At 38.9% G+C, this 17,358-nt stretch overlaps 2 protein-coding genes across 4 annotated transcripts; one reads left to right on the forward strand and one right to left on the reverse strand.

The window, feature by feature from the left end:
* Positions 1-1,629: 1,629 nt before the first annotated feature.
* Positions 1,630-5,125, reverse strand: LOC124061637 (UDP-glucuronosyltransferase 2C1-like). Of its 2 annotated transcripts, none has more exons than XM_046393704.1 (2): positions 4,803-5,125; positions 1,630-3,439 (listed from the first exon to the last, which is right to left on the reverse strand). In XM_046393704.1, exon 2 carries the CDS (start codon positions 3,426-3,428, stop codon positions 1,827-1,829), a length of 1,602 nt encoding a protein of 533 aa, XP_046249660.1. In that variant the 5' UTR covers positions 3,429-3,439; positions 4,803-5,125; the 3' UTR covers positions 1,630-1,826. The 2 variants fall into 2 exon arrangements, with proteins under 2 accessions (XP_046249660.1, XP_046249659.1); XM_046393703.1 differs by having other exon boundaries at positions 1,631-3,439; positions 4,799-5,124.
* Positions 5,126-6,645: 1,520 nt separating this feature from the next.
* Positions 6,646-16,335, forward strand: LOC124061638 (ubiquitin-conjugating enzyme E2 Q2-like). 2 transcript variants are annotated; one of them, XM_046393706.1, is made up of 13 exons: positions 6,646-6,927; positions 9,565-9,669; positions 9,824-9,946; positions 10,039-10,095; positions 10,182-10,331; positions 11,531-11,615; positions 11,714-11,774; positions 11,867-11,957; positions 12,052-12,110; positions 12,853-12,901; positions 12,991-13,086; positions 13,241-13,307; positions 13,398-16,335. In XM_046393706.1, the coding sequence occupies exons 1-13, from the start codon at positions 6,769-6,771 to the stop codon at positions 13,427-13,429; spliced, it is 1,134 nt and encodes a 377-aa protein (XP_046249662.1). In that variant the 5' UTR covers positions 6,646-6,768; the 3' UTR covers positions 13,430-16,335. The 2 variants fall into 2 exon arrangements, with proteins under 2 accessions (XP_046249662.1, XP_046249661.1); XM_046393705.1 differs by having other exon boundaries at positions 6,650-6,927; positions 10,179-10,331.
* The last annotated feature ends 1,023 nt before the right edge of the window (positions 16,336-17,358 follow it).

Raw genomic sequence — 17,358 nt, forward strand, 5'->3', positions numbered from 1 at the left:
GAGTCTTCAAAAGTAGATCGGGAACCAGAGCCTTTAGTTATCAAGCTCCTCTATTGTGGAACCATCTGGTTTCAGTCCAGGAGGCGGACACCCTCTCTGCGTTCAAGAGTAGACTTAAAACTTTTCTTTTTGATAAAGCTTATAGTTAGGGTTGGGCTACGCCAGCCCCTAGCTATCCTGCTATATAGGCTTAGACTGCCAGGGGATCTCCCATGGTGCTGAGCTCTTTCTTCCTCTCCCTCTGCACACATTAATGTCCCATCAATGCATGTTATTAACCCAACTTCTCTGGAGTCCTTGTGCTTTCTTGTCTGGCAGGTTCCCATGGATCGTGGTCAGACCTGCTGTGGTCCTGCTAGTCATAATCTATTTTAATTCTTTTACTACTCTGTACAGCCACTACCATTATTATTGTTACTACCATTGTTATCATAATAACCTAGTACCTTCTGTATACCTTATCATTATCTATAGTTCCATTACTTCTGATATTGTTGCTGTTGCTGTGCATTTCTGTTTGTGTGTGTGCCCTGCCCCCCCATCCCCTCTGTATGCTGGGTTCTCTCTATTACAAAATTTTATTTAAAAGTTTGGTCTATCCCTGCTCTAATTGGAAAGTGTTATGAGATAACCTTTGTTGTGAATTGGCACTATATAAATAAACTGAATTGAATTGACTGAAGTGAATTATTTTCTTAGCCAGGTTTTCATGGAGGACCGAAAGTGGCAAAATTAAAAATAAATGAATAAATGTATTCATATACCATTAAATGCACCAAGATAACATCAAAATATAAATATCGACAGTTAGGTTAATTTATGAAATACATGCAAATTAGTGCATATTTTGATTCCTGAATTTACCTTGATCCATGAACTTAATATATTATTTGAAAGTCCCGAGTACTCACATAAAATCTTGAACAATTACTATTGCAATTTTCCATTGGTCAAACCACAGATTGAACTGGACTAACAAGGCTCTGGGTCAAACAGTTTCTCAGGCCAGCTAAGCCATGACCTCAGCAGGACCTGGGGCTTTAAGTAGACTTTTAATCCTATTTCTCTTTGAACTAATATAGGTTAATGGCAGCCTCATTCCTTCAGCACAGTGTACCATTGTCCATATAAAGCCACATTTCCACCAAGTCTGATTCAGCTAACTTCTTTATACATTTTTTTGTGTTTCCATTGACAAAAGTTGTGGATGGTACAGATTGAACCACTCCATTCTGTGATTGACCTTTTTTCTGGTTTTTATTTGATAGGACAGACTAAGAGTGGAACTCGGCACAGAAAACAGGAAAGCAGTAAAGGGCAGCTGCAACAGACTTTACAGACCAGTGATTGGTATAGTTTAGTAAAGTTCTGGTACATTTAGAATTTAGAACACACTTTGGTCTTTGTAATAAAAGCCAAACACAGAAAATGAAATCAAAGGAAATATGTATTTATTTAGATATGCATTTCACATATCATAGTACTTTCACATATCAAAAATACTGTTGAATGACACTGTCTTTAATAACTGAAAAATGTATTTCTGATTAATATTCTTTTGCTTTTATTACAAAAGACATGAAATAAAAATAAGTCAAAAAAAGTCTCCAAACGTGTTTTAAATCACCACTAAATGGTGTTATTATTATTTGAAAAATACATAGTGCACCTTAATATTAGTTATAGAACATATTCACTCATTATTTAGGGTTTTTGGAAATACTGTTGATATATTTGGGTTATAAGCCTTAATCATGTCAACAAATAAATTATATTTCACAGAGTACAGTTGGGTTAATGTTTGGTAATACGTTTAATCTTTCATATCATTCATGCTTGGCTTTTTCGCCAGCGAAAATTATTCTCCACAGTAACCTGACAATTGAAAAGCAGGTGAATGATATAAACAACACAACTGTCAACAAAGCAGTGATGACATCTACAGAGTTGTACACAAACCAGGACATTTTGTTGGACTGTGTCTGCAGATGACGGGCTCCTTTGTGTCTCATTACATATTCTATCCAAAACACTGCCTGGTCCAGTGGTTTCATGGGCTGATCTCTGTGCAGCCTTGAGAGCATCTGCATGTTTTCCCTGTAAGAGGAATTGTAAAGAGCTGTCATCAGGGCATCTGCAAAGATGTGTCTATCAAGCATGGCGATATCCACAATCACAGCTCCTCCCTTTGCTCTGATTCTGGCGAGGTTTTCTGGCTGGTCAAAGAACAGTGGAAGTCCAACTACAGCAACTCCATGGTAAATTGCCTCCTGAACCCCATTAGTGCCTCCGTGGGTCACAAACACTCTAGTTTTGGGATGTCCTAAAAGGTCATTCTGTGGCAGCCAGTTGACCAGTAATGTGTTGTTGCCGAGGTTGTCTGGCCTTTGTCCCATATACCTCCAAACAACCTTCTGAGGTAACTGGGCAAAGGCTGCAGCAATCTCCTCAGCAATATCTTGAGGAAGCTTCCCGACTAAAGTCCCTAAGGTCATTATAATGACCCCATGGTCTCCAGAACTCTGGACAAATTCCTCCAGTTCCGAAGGAAGCGGCTTTGGGGGCTTGCACTGAAATCCACCCATGTAGACAATGTTTGGCATTGTTGGACGTGGAAATTCAAAGATGAAATCATTCCTCATAAGCCACATATCAGCATCCAGGAAAAATGTTGAGTAATCCACATCAGGACCAAAGTACTTCTTCACTAATGGTTTGTAATGAGGCTCTGTGATGTATGAAAGCGTGTACATCCCAAGAATATAACTCAAAACATTTGCCACTCTTTGAAAGAAGGTCATCTTATCTGTGAACTCTGTTGCAGTGAAAGGAATGTAAGACAAAGGTGAGGGGGCGATAAGGAAATGAGCTTCACCTTGAATGGTCCATCTAACATTAAAAACAAGAGGAACTTGGAGCCGACGTGCCAGTATTGCCCCTCCGCCAATTCCTGGGTCAGTCAAAACCATATCGTATTTGGCTTCATGCAAAGACTGCATGAGATTTTCATCTTCAAACATCTGACTGACCATTTCACTCATTCCCTTATGAAAGTGAAAGAACTGATCCACAGTCACCCGCTCCATCTCAATACGAGTCCAGATGCGAGACCAAAAAGATTTATGTTTACCCTGTAGTCGGATGTCCAGCTGTCGAGACAAAAAGGTTTCAAAATTTTGCTCAAATCCATTTGAGCCAGTAAGGGTGACAGAGGTGTAGAGAGGAGACTTTTCACTGATGTACCAACTATCAGATGCCCGGACCACAGTGACCTCATGGCCTTTGGTGTGCAGTTCCTCTATGAGTACTTTCATGTTTACCCAGTGGCTTCCATCCAATGGGAACACCAGGATTTTGCCCCCTGATGCACTGGGTAGTTGTATAAACAATAGAGCAAAGGTAATCAGGGATGAATGAGGCACCCTCATGCTGAAGTCCCCTTTGAAATACACAAAAACAAGTCAGTAAGTGAGTGCTGCATGTCTGTTTTCCACATGTTTACAGTCATGTTATGAAATGGAATGCAGCAGGTGAAATAATTACATTTGCTCAAATATTCTACTTGACTGCAGTTTCGAAGCACTTTATAGGAATATTTTCATTTGATGCGATTGCATACCTCTGCTCCACCACAAGTTAGGGGGAAAATTTGCTAGATAATTTGACGGTTTGTTCTACAAAATAAAATTTTACATGGGAATATATGATAAACCTGTTAAATACAATGTATTGTAAGTTTTCATGCTAAATAATATGCACATTTTCAAATATTTAACAAAAAAACAAAGATTTAAGTCAAAGAAGAAGGCAAAAAGATTGGTATGGCAGAATTTTGCTTATCTTCTTTCGTGCCCATTAATCACCTCACAACCCCTCAGATTTATCCTGTCTGTCACATTTTACTGTACAAAGGTAAATTTAACGCACTTTTAATTGTAATGGAATATTTTTACATGGTTTTATTGATACTTATGCTTAAGTAAATAATGTGTACATGTCAGCTGCATACGATGCTGTCAACAGCAGTTAAAGGTTAACACACAGCACTTGTTAAGTCAGCCATTTGTGTCCTCAAGTGGTGAACACAGTGGTGTTCATGGTCATGGTCACTTGTCGTATTGTTCAAATGACTTCACAAAAAAAATCCTAAAAAGTTCCCGCAGAGTTACATTATGTAATTTGTGTCTGACTGATGTTTCTCCATGAATGTATGAATGAGTGTGGAGAGGCTGAAAACAAGTGCATTTGAATGATTTTCTGAATGACATTCCATTGTAATAAAGCTTCAAAGAAAGTTACAATATTTTGAAAAGTTTTAACAGGATTTGGGAGTTGAATGGCTTCCATAATGTAATGTAATGTAATGTTCATTTTTGAATGGAGTTTCTAACTGAAAATTTATATTAATTGTTAAGATTTGAATATACAGGAAAGATTCTGAAAATGTGGGATATTTGAAGATTCCAGCCATTCATTTTAACTGTGAATTATTCACCAAAAACGTTGAACATTAAGGCTGTTTTTATTTATATCAAAAATGTGAGTGATAACACACGTGTTGAATTGAATTTTGAATGATTTAATATATTGAAAAATGTGGAAGGAATTAGACGACGAAAATGAAAATTCACACCCAGTAACTGGATTGCAGTAACTCTAAACAAGCATCGCTTTCTGTTAACTTTACACCTACATCTAACAGAAATCTATAATTTTTGCATCATGTTTCAACAAAAAACACATTTCATAACTGTTTTTACTCAACTTGTGCCCATAAAAAGTTTTTATTAACACTTACCTACAATTCACTGGAACCGAAAAAGTAACCCAACTTCAAGGTGTCAGTTCACCCACACTATCAGTGATTTGATAAGACTGCAGGCGTTGTACACAGCTGGAAAGAGACCTTCTCGTCCGTCCTTTCCAGTCATGACTTGTAGTTACATGTAATGCACTCTGTACAGCTCTGTTGTAAAAGAGGGTGCGTACCTCTGCAGATAAGAGCCCTGGTTTGAAATGTGTGTGCTGCTCATGGTACTGCTGCAAAAGTTTTTACGTACCTGTTGGAGGGTCAGGGTTTATCTGTGGTGCCATCTAGTGTCAAGTCAGTGCACCAAACATTAAATTGCCCATGAACAGACCAGTCATGATAACCAGTCTGTTTTTTCAAATCTGCTCTCACACAAAAGGCACAGAGACATAAAAACTACATTTCTCTGTTAAAACATTGAGTTTTTAACATAAAAGATACACTGCAAATAGTGTTATCCTATGTATAAACCCTTATATATATAACCTGCCAAATATTTATTACGCAAAGATGAAAGTAAGAACACAGCACTAATGATCAGAAACTATCACAGGACAGTCATCACGTTTTGCTTGTTGCTTTCACATGTTACTGTCATCCAGTGTTTCCAAACTGTGTCATTTCTATCATCGTTATGCTGTATCTACAGGTGATGACCAGGTCAAAGAGAGATTTTTCCCCTCTGAGAAAAGTTTTAATCACCTCACAACCCCTCAGATTTTTCTTGGACCCCCTGATCCTCTGGTTGAAAACCGCTTGTCCAATCCACTGTATATAAATGATGTAAACAAACCTTAGAGTGCTGTATCAGTAACATTGGCACATTGGGTTGGAATTCAGAATTGCTAGGTCTTTGCCTTTAAGACCACTTAAATCTTTGTATTCACTTTTACGTTAAGCTGTATTAATTAATTATGTGTATTAGTGTTTGCACCTAGAAGATTTTCAACGTTGCTTTCTTGTATTGTCTTTAGTATCTTGTATAACGGGGGTACTCGTGTTTTACTTCATAAAGAGATCTGCAGAGGGCAGTGTTGAGAGGGAACTTAAAGGAGTTTGTTTAAATTGGGATTGCTGTGTTCATAAAATCAGTGTCTATATAAAAAAGAAATACATAAAAGGTAAATTTATCATATTTGTAGCACATATTGTAAAAAAGTGGGACACTGAATCATCAAATTCTCACCCAACTAGAAAAGATACCAAAGAAGAAACAAGACTAATTTCTATTGAGGTCCTTGATGTAAAACTAACAATGAGGCTACATTACTGTCTCTGTTACTAATTTAAAATCAAAAAGTTAAAATTCTTCTTTAAAATTTCTCATTTTATGAAGTAATATTTAAGTATTGCTTTAGATTATGCCTTTACATGGCTGGACTGATCTGTTTGGGGGCTCCTGGCTAAATATTTGCTATTTGGACCCTATTGCCTGCAAGTTCCCATCAAGCACACAGCACACAGCACAACATAGATGGTAGTTTTATTATAATGTATGCAGAGACCAAGCAACCAACCACACCAAAACCAAAAACTATTTGAGCACAGTACAAACTTAAGGTTTAAAATGTTTTTTTTATACTGGAGCCACAATGTAATTCTGCAGGACCAAGTTGATACTGAACTTCCTAAAGGTCTCTTTTTCATTTTGTTTCATGGGTTCCAGCAGGTTGTGGACACAGTGTGAAATTAGTGTAGAATAAAATCATGTGGTATAACAATAACAAAACGATACAAGCAAAAATTAAATAAGTGAAACATAATAAATTCAATAAAAGTTGTGCAGTGTGATAGCTGTCAGATACTCCTGACATTGCACATTAGGAACCTCACCCCCAGCCCTTTGTTGTTGTTCTCACGCTAACATGCGAGATCCGTAGACCCGACTCGACTGCGCGGTCACATCCCGCCCCGACTTCCCCTCTGCGAGCGGCCTGGTGGTTTGAGATGAGTAGAAGATGTCGGTTTCGGGGCTGAAGGCCGAACTGAAGTTTTTGGAGTCAATTTTTGACCCAAACCACGAACGATTCAGAATAATAGACTGGAAACCAGACGAACTCAGTTGCCAATTCAACGTAACAGGGGAGAAGCTGCTGATCATTCACTGCAACATCACGGTGAGTCCAGGCCAGCTCTGCGCACAAGCTAACCCCAGCCACTGACTAACAACTGAAACCAAATCATTCGGCGGAAGGTTCCGTGTTTACAACTCAAATACGAATAAAGTGTTCGTCTCTAGCTTCGTGTCGTGTCTAGGCATCAAGATTTAAGTAGCCCGGTTGACTGAAGCAAACAACACGGCACCGGTATTAAATTCACTTTGGAAAAGTATACGAGAAAACGTCGATTAGTAACGACGCTGCGGTAGCTTTTGCTAGCCTGTTAACTGAAAGTAACGTTGACGCTAGCTTGTCTTGTTAGCCAATATAACTACCTTACTGTTTTCAGTACTGCGGCTAACTTTCTAACTACTGAACCTGCGTATCTCGTCTAATCCCAAGGCTATTGAACTAGCTGTGGTTTTTCGAAACATATCTGTTTTTACACAATATTTCAAATAACATAGTTATTATTACATAGAGTATCCCTTAGATATCTTTAACGTGAAATGACGTTAGTTGCGGTTTAATGGAATGTTGCATTAACGTTACTGTGTTGTATGTTGTTGTTTTTTTTTATTTTCAGTAAATAGACAGATCCATCTGGCGAAGTTATTTGCATATGTTAAAGATGTCCAATTGCTCCTTTATCGGGTCACTAAAATATTTAGAAAGCGATATAATTTAGCTATGAAGAAATCTGCCATGTACTTTTTTTTAATGTTATTCTTTCAACCAACTAATAATGTGAGCTTGGCTGTTCATGCATTTTATTTACGGAGAAAACTACAGATGGGCCTGGTATTTTTATGCATTTCAACACCAGCTCCTTGGAGAGGTCTGTGTGCATATTTAGTAAAATAAATAATCTTTAAAGGTGCAGAAGACCCGATCTTTGCCATCACAGTCGTATGTGACGTTTAATATAGCTCTAGGAACTGAGACTCTCTCTTGCCATGGTACTTTGGTTCGGGTGGTGCATAACATTCAAACACCAGCCTAACATCCTGACCACATCCTCATCTCAAAGCAAAAACATACACACACACTCACTTTACTTATGCTCATTTTTGGCGACAGGGACAGGCTTGAAAAGTGTTTTGATAGCTATGCCATGTTGAGACTTAAGCTGAGTCAGTCTGCATTGCTTTTGAGTCAGCTAAATCTCACAGAAACCAGAGTGCGTTCAGCATCACAATCTTCCCATCAAAAAATGAGCCGTTCATGTACTGAAGGTGGTTCCATCATTTAATCCATTCTGTACTGTTCTTGGGTACCCTGTGACCTTGTGTATTTACCGGGTTTGGTTATCAGGACCGTATGTGGTCTCCAGCTCTTGCTTGTGTGAACCCACTTTATTTATTGAAACAATAACAGAAAGGGTTGTAGAGATGGAAATCACTGCCTTGGTTGTCTGTGGTGATGCACTGATTTGTTACACTGAGCATGTACATTTAATGTAGTTGTACAAGATATATTGAATTTGGCTTTATGAAGATTTGTGCTAGATCCTAGAATAGTATGGGGACAGGTGAAATATGGAGTGGCAGCTGTTCGGATGTACTGTTCAGTGCTTTTTGCCTTGGTCATGCAATCATCAGGAGGCAGACATACATCCACACATTTTGACAGGTACCAGGCAACAACAGTCTGTACAGAAACAATATTTTATAACTTGTTTATATCAGAATTAGATCAGAACAGAATCAGTAGCAGAACTAGTTTTTAACTAGTAAATAATGATTACTTCAACATGCAAGTTATTATTAAAACATTTCTTGAAGCTGTGATATAACTGATGTGGTGTTTAATAACTTGATTGATTGATTGATGTCTCATATTATCCCAAGCCCAACATTCAAAGTAAACTCAACTTCAATGGAAATAGATCTATATTGTCGAAGCACAGTACTTTAAACCCTGACATGACGCTGTAATCATTTAAACGATGCCATTTGCTCAGAAACATAGGAATCTTTCCCATCTTTATCTCTAACATGACATGCATACGCACCCAGAGTCATACCCTAACCCTTTTCTAACTTTATATCTAAACATCTCTATTGGTGTATTGCCTGTATTTTCCTTTCTGGAAATTCAACATTGGGATCCAAAAGCTATTACCAGTATATTACCGTACTTTAGCTACCACACACAACATATTTTGACTTGTTCAACTTGCTGGATGGATTACACAGCAGTCCAGCTGTTTGTTTTTTGTTTGCTTGTTTGTTTTGTTTTTTCAACCATACTATAGTCTCCTGGCATGAACTGTCAGCCCTGTATAATACAGAATCAGCTCTTGCATCTTCAGTCATGTAAACTGAAGTCCACACATGATTTAAAAACTGTTTATGTCTATTTGAATGTTCAGCAGAGCACTTGGCGACTTGTCATTCATTGCTGGAGATACTCTTGCTCTGCAGTTGGTAGCACAAATCAGTTTGTTTAGTGGGCGGCTGTGTGGGCCAAGACATTTGGTCTGAAATCATTCATAGCTTTGGAATAAACTTTTTGCATTTTCTGTATTTTGGTTTTGTAAAAACAGTGGTGCTGTCTGTTGAGTGTTTAATATACAATGTGATGACAGTGTATTTGCTCACCTACAAGTAAGACTGGCTAAATTTCCATGACATACTGTTGCTTCTGTCACAGGAATCCTATCCCTCAACACCTCCAATATGGTTTGTTGACTCTGATGATCCTAGTCTGGCTGAAGTGTTGGAGCGCTTAGAGGATGTGAGAAAAGGCAGCACACTGGTAAGTCAGCGATGTGGATTCAGTTTCACAGAGGCTTGCTGTAAATCATATTGTCTCATAAGTTTAGTGGTATAACAGTGAAAACTCGGTGCAGCTGTTCAGTGACGGCTTAGTTTTCATTGTTGGTGTTTTATCTTGCTGATTTCACCCGCAGCTTCTTCAGCAGTTGAAGCGCCTCATTTGCGATCTCTGTCGGCTTTACAACCTGCCACAACATCCAGATGTAGAAATGCTCGATCAGCCTCTACCTGCTGGCCCGATCACACAAGAGCGAAAGGTACTGACCCTAAAACAAGTAAAACTCAGTGTCTTTTTCTTGCATTTCAAAGCTCAGCATTTGTCATCTCAAAATGCCTCACTCTACTGCAGCATGGGCCGCCAGATGAGGTGACATCTGAAGAGGAAGAGGAGGAAGAAATGGGAGAGGTACCTATGTGTATCAATGACCATTCGTTAGTTCCATATTATTTACATCTTTGTGGTTCTAAACATATTTAATACACTGGCAGCAGGACATTGACCTGGACCAAGACCTGGACCATTATGACATGAAAGAAGAGGAGCCGGTAGATGGGAAGAAGTCAGAAGATGACGGGATAGAAAAAGAAAATCTGGCCATCTTGGAGAAGATTCGTAAAAACCAGAGACAGGATCACTTGAATGTAAGTGGTCATTCAGTCGATGTTTTTCTTGATTGAGTTTTGGAGAGTGTGATAGAGGTGAAAGGATTATTATATTGATGTATACTGGTGATACATGCTTCATCAATAGCAATAAGAAAACTTGGATAGGAAGTTCCATAGTTTGGCTTAAATGCAAACTGCAGCCAATCATTTAACAGGTGCGTTGTTTGGTTGTGCCATAGATTAGAGACAACAACAACAGAAACGGTGTAAGGTGAGAAAGTGAGTGCAGCTGGTGGGGAAATAGTCGATAAAAAATGAAGTGTGGAGAGGCTGTGTGAGCCCAGCTCTCCATTATGGCGTTTTTTTTATTCCTGCAAATATATGTAAACCACTTCACTTTCCAACTCCATAACATAATTATAATTCGTATAAACATCAAACTGTGGAATCTGGATTGGTGACGTCAGTCTGATATCCACTGAGTGAATTACTTAAGTATTGATATCTTATAACAATATTGGATGGGATCCGCTCTGTTCACCACACTAAAGGATTATACTGTAAACACTGAACATAAATTCCTCTCTTTTATTCCCTGTGACAGCTCATATTTTTTCAGTAGTTTTGACTGTGTTCAGATCAACAGCTGCACTACATTCAAGGCGCAGACTCATCGCTCCTTTCACTGCTGACGCAGTGTGGCTGCTGCTACACGGGGCTCCAGCAGAAAGAAATACTAAGCTGTCCAGCAAAAAGTTTAGTTGGCTGTCAACTTTTGCAGCAGCACAATCCAACATCAGACAGCAGTTTCCTCATGAGAAGATGCTGAAATCAGAGTTCTGAAACCTGCCGTTTTTACAGTCGGAAACAAAACACCAGACCGTAGTTGGTGAAGTGATCTGAAATTGAAGTGCACTGATTTATATTGCTGGATTTACTCAGATTCTCTAAAGGTCGTCATCAAATCACTGGTAATCGTTACTGTACAGCGAGTTTTATGATCAAAGGTTTCCCTTGTGGGGCTTAGAGTGAAAGATTGGCATTTTTTTCACTCAGAGACAGATTGTCGTTTTTAAGTGTTGAATATACTCAGATGTAACATAGTGGATAGACATAAATGAACAGGACTGTGACCTCAGGATCTCTCATTGCCCGGCTTTGAAGCACACTGTATGCTCTTATTCGTCACAGTGTCCGATCGTCTGTGTGATTCACCTTTGTGACTGATGTTTCAGGGTGCAGTGTCTGGCTCTGTGCAAGCCTCAGACCGCCTAATGAAGGAACTCAGGGAGATCTACAGATCACAGAGTTACAAGACGGGTGAGTACAATGACCCACTTTCCTTCAGTGGTAGCTCTTAGTGTGTGAACATCCCATCTGCAGATTGAAGTGAAGCTCTGTTCCTGTTTGTTTCACAGGTATTTATTCAGTCGAACTAGTCAGTGACAGCCTTTATGAATGGCATGTCAAGTTAAGGACGTAAGTTCTCACATTTAGTTGCTTTTAAAATTTTCCACAAATTGTGTTGTATTGTTTTTGCGTTACATTTGACTTGGTGCTCTTCATTACAGGGTAGATCCTGATAGTCCATTACATAGTGACTTGCAGGTCTTAAAAGAAAAGGAAGGAATAGACTACATTCTGCTCAATTTCTCTTATAAAGTGAGTCCTGTGATAATAGTTGACAGTTTGAGGGAGGTGTGGTTTGCTCAGTACTAAATGTTTTGTTTTTTTGTTTTTTTTCCCAATACGACAGGATAATTTTCCTTTCGACCCACCTTTTGTGCGGGTTGTCTCACCTGTGCTCTCCGGAGGGTGAGTGTGTGGTTATCTCATCCTTCCCTGTTTGCATATGAAATGCTCTGAAGAAAGTCTTCGCTCACTGAGCACTTCATCTCAATTCTGAGATGGATTTTGAACTTTATTGGGAGAGATTTACTCATGATATTAGTGAATCGAAATGGGAAAACCTCAAATGTGAAGAACTAACTCAAATTTTTTTACAAAATATATTGTACCTCCAGATGTAGCGATACTGTGCTTTGCTTGCTTTCAAAGCTGGTGTCATCTTTTAGGTGCAGGATGGACTTTATGCTATGTAGTTTGCTCATGACTGGCTGCAAATTGTCATGTCTGACTCTTGAAAGCGAAATAAAAAGCGTCGTCATAAACCAGTGTAATTAGGCTATCAAATGCATTTGCTGATGCTATGGTTTTGTTCCATCATGCATTTCAAGTCATGCAGATTTTTTACAGGCTCTCATTATGAGCAACAGGCATTAACAGATTTGCTATGGATGGATTATAAGTTATGGACTGAATTTCTCAGAACATCCAAAAGTTGCATTCCCAGACGTTACTAACTTCAAATAGCCTCTTTGGGAAAATCAAAGTCTCTCCCACAGGTCAAATAAAGATATTGTGACATGAATTTAAAGCACAACAAATTTACAGAAGGTCAAGTGAATACTTTCTTAATCAAATGTACACAGCTGCGTTAATATATAATATTAAATACTCATCTTTTAATTCTGAACTTTCATTTTTGTCTTTTCAGCTATGTTCTCGGAGGAGGGGCCTTGTGCATGGAGCTTCTCACTAAACAGGCATGGAGATGGGTTTGATACATGACGTGAACTTAGCTCTCAAGTTTAACAGCACACTTGATGGTTTCGTTTTGTGTGTGTTTCTTCAGGGCTGGAGCAGTGCCTATTCCATAGAGTCTGTCATTATGCAGATAAATGCAACTCTGGTTAAAGGAAAAGCCAGAGTGCAGTTTGGAGCCAATAAGGTAACTTAATGTCATTAATCTGCTATCAGCATGTCATTCAGTCATGTCTTAATGCAAACAAGTTTGAGATGTTTCAAATGGCCCAGTTTTATGTAATTCCTACCGAGCAGCGAGCAGTTTCTTTACATCTAACAGAACATTATTTGTTTTTCAGAACCAGTACAATCTTGCCAGAGCACAACAGTCGTACAAATCCCTTGTGCAGATACATGAAAAGAACGGTGAGTGAACATTTCTGAGTGGTTGGGGCTGAGTAGACACTCGGTGGTATGGATCCATCAGCAAAGGGGTTTCTCCTTCTGTTTTTACAGGCTGGTACACACCACCTAAAGAGGATGGATAAGGAGCTACTACCACTATGCACTGAGAACATGTCTTTGGGTCAAAGTATCTTGTTTTCTTTGGAATATCCCCTCCCTACCCCTCCTCCAATTAAACTGGGGATGTATCATCTTTCTCTCGGAAACCATCTTGCTGGCTCATCTGACGAGTATTCCTTCGCCCTGCTCCAGGAAAGACTTTAATCTGGTATCACTTGGCTTCTCCCCTCAGTGTTTTAGTGAGGAGGATGATGTGAGGTTATCACTAGTCCTGTTTTCTAAATATGCTCATTTGTCTTAAAAAAACACTTTTCTCCCTTTAAAGGTGGGGAAATGCTTTTCTTTAGCTGCTTTGAAAAAAATGGGCTTCACAGTTACCCCTCTTTAAATGGGAATTTTAAAAGAAGACTCGTTCTGAGGCTCTTGAAGTGGCACTTCACTGCACCACCTGTTTTTAATTGAACCCCCCTTCTGATCCCGCCTTTTTTTGTTTAGGAAATATAACTGGTACATAAATGCAAATATTGTTTTAGAACTATTATTTGGCAATTGTTTTTATTATTTTGACCGTACTATATAATAAAAGAGACAATTTTCTTATTTTGGAAGCTTATCTTTAAATTGAGATGACCCACCACTCTGTATCTTTTAACTCTTTTTAGCAACAATATTGGGCCAAGCAGAATCAAAAGTGTTGTCGGTGAACAAATCTACCAGCGATTAATCGTAAAACAGGGCCAACAGACATGAAACATCTCAGAATCTGCATTTTGCATATCTTGGGAAGAGGATGCGTTTGGTTTATTTTCACCAGACGTTATAGAATCTGAGCTACGGCATCATTTTGGAAGTTCTAACAGATTTAATGTTGAAGTTAAAGGGTTCTTTTTGCCTTACTTCTGTTAACACATCGGCCCCGCAAGTGCTCAGTTCGGCAGTTGGTCTTTCTGTTGATTATAGCTGTGGAGACTGATGGCTAGTGTGATGCTGAAAATGAAGCCCTGTGTGTACAAAGTTAACAGCATGTTGCACAGGAGCGTCACCTCAATGGCTGTTATAAAACATAGTTCAGTGTGATTACAGTCGCCGTGCTTGGGTGGGCTTTGCAGAGGGAATGAAGGCTGTTTGCATGTTTTGTTTTGTTTTTTTTTCCTTTGGTGATTGTTGTTCATCTCCCTGCCCAGTTCTGCAGAAAATGTGTATGTCATATCTTCCTGACATACATCGATTGTAGTGGTTTGCTCACGCCCTGTTTAGATCTGAAACTGCTACCCCGTTATATGTCACATTCAACAGGACTCCTTTTGCCACAACATCATAGTGTTTTGGTGTCACTTTAATGGTAACAAGAAAGATCATTTGTAGTATGATAAGAACTGATGTGAATCTCTGTACGTTTTAACTTTGACCACGCAATATACATGATCAGTACTGCTGTTCCCCATACTACAGGACACACACTGTATCTATCAATCTGTTGGCTCTTTTGCAGTTTATTTGTTAACACTGTCTGCAAAAGTACATTCAAATGGCAACTCAGGTAACAATATTTAGAAGGGGAATCTGTACATGTACATGTTGGGCTTTGGGTTATTTTGTGGGATGAATTAACGCTCTGTTCACTCTGGTGTTTTGGCTTACCCACTAAACTTATGTCAAAAACAGAAAACGTAAGTTTTACAATAATATGGGCCAAATGTCTCTTAATTCAAGGGATCTAAGGAGGAAATTTATAGAAAGATGCCATTTTAACGGGATTGCTTTAGCATGATGACCAGCACATGTGATGGCTCATCAGTACCCAATATAGTATTTATAGGGACTGGGCTCCTCCTCTTCTTCCTCCTCTTCCTCTCCATTGTCCTCCTCCTTTAAAATTCCTTGCCCTTGGCGTCTAGGGTTGAATGTTTGAGCCTTTGATGATGAAGAATGAACATCTTAAACCTAATCAAGCACTATGCTGGGAACCCACTGCCCTGCATGCTTTAAATGTCTCCACTTGCAACACACTTGACTCAAATGATCAGCTCTTCAAGAGGCTCTGCAGAAGCCTGATAACGACTCATTTATTTGAATCAGGTGTGCTGAAGCAGGGAAACGTATGAAACATGCAGAGCAGGAATGAGAAACACTGGATTAGAGAGAAAGGTTTTTTTTTAATTTAAGAAGTTTTAAGCAACTATGATCCGAGTTGTTCTGCTGAGAGGCTCTCGTGTAGTTATCATCACCATGTGTGAAGCCACCTCATGATTCCTGCTCTGTCGGGGCATTTCTCTGGGTTGCTCACCATGATCATGAAATGCCATTGGTGGCAGAAGCGGTGAGTTTAAGACCCTGGTGATGCAGAATGAACATCTTGCATCCACTCTGGTGTTGTGTCGTGTCACTTAGAGACATGACTTCAAGGTTTAATGATCATTTTGGTCCAGACAGTTCTCCTCCTTTTCCTGTATTTCTCAATGGTCTCCCACTGCTTTCACTTTTCCTCTTCGAAATGCCCGGTCCCGACTCGCTGCTGCACAAAAGCTATGACTCGCTTTTTTTCCTCCCAAGTCCCAATGTAGATTTGATTTCAGTGTGTGATCAGTCCTTATGCCCCTGCTCCACAGCCTTTATCCACCTGTATGATTGCTTCCTCCTCCAAAATGCCAAAACTCTGGTCAGAGGGGACATTAAGAGACGATTGAAGTTTGATAGACATGCCGTGGTGAATAGACTTGCACGCTTCTCTAACTGGACTGTGTGTTGAAAAGATTCATTTATCTCACTTCAATTCATTTTCTAGCACCAACAAACAGATTATCAAGTCTGTTGCTGTTGGCTCGCTTTGGTTTTATTTTATTTTTCATTTTCCATTTGAAGAAATTTTGACCATGTACAGTAATTTGTAAACTTGCATCAAGTTTATGAATAAAGAATTTTAAGATTATTGCTGCTTTACTGGTTTCCCTGTGTATTATTTGAGTCACTGTATACATATATATACAAGTTTTAGCTGTTGTCTTCATGGATTGCAGCAGTTTTGGTAGTAGTATTTTTATATTTTACATGAATAAATCAATTTGCAATAGTGATATATCACAGCTGAATCAGCCCTGCAAATCCACATCATGGACTTTGATCAGCAGGTTTTGGCTGAATGGAATGTTTTCTAAAAACAACTATGGAGTTTAATATCAACTAGAAGTAGGAATTTCCATGAAGGTGCAAAGCTCCTATCTTTTTTTCACTATCTTTATTTACAGCAATGCAGCAAACATTCTGCTTGGTGTGTGCATGCAAACTCATCAAATAACAAAACAGGATGCAACAAGAACTGTTTAATATCTATCAGGGTAAGACCAAATAATACAAAAGTAATACACAAAAATGTATTCATTTACTTCACTCATGGAGACACAGCCTCCTCACATGTTTCACTCACTTAATTTAGAGCCATGTTTCAATGTTTCACTATGTTTGTCCATGGCCAGTATTCACCTCACCTCAAGTAATTATATATTTATATCTACTTATGATATAGTACATGATAATACATATCAAACAACATACAGTACACATAGGAATGTGGGGGAGTTCAATGGGAAATGGAGCTTCAGAAGCTTTAATACAGCAACATGAAATGCAAAGTATTAGCACTGCAGTTCCCGCTACACGATATCCTATACAGCTGTAATTTCCATAATCACATTAACTGTGCTGTATGTACATAATGGCAAAAAGGTTTGGACTGATCCAAAAATTCACCAAAGACCATGATAACTTTCTAGACAAAGAGAGACGTAGCTTGTTTGTTCATCTTTGTGCATACTTTACACTTGGTTTATAGAACTGATTGGCTAAACTTGCACTAAACTGTGCATATACTAACAGATGAGCCTGTGAATGTTACGGTTTACAGGGTTTAACTTCATAACTACTGTATGTGCACCTGCTGGTGAAAATGCTATGC

Source organism: Scatophagus argus, chromosome 7 (genome assembly GCF_020382885.2).
Source record: "Scatophagus argus isolate fScaArg1 chromosome 7, fScaArg1.pri, whole genome shotgun sequence".
Lineage (NCBI taxonomy): Eukaryota > Metazoa > Chordata > Actinopteri > Scatophagidae > Scatophagus > Scatophagus argus.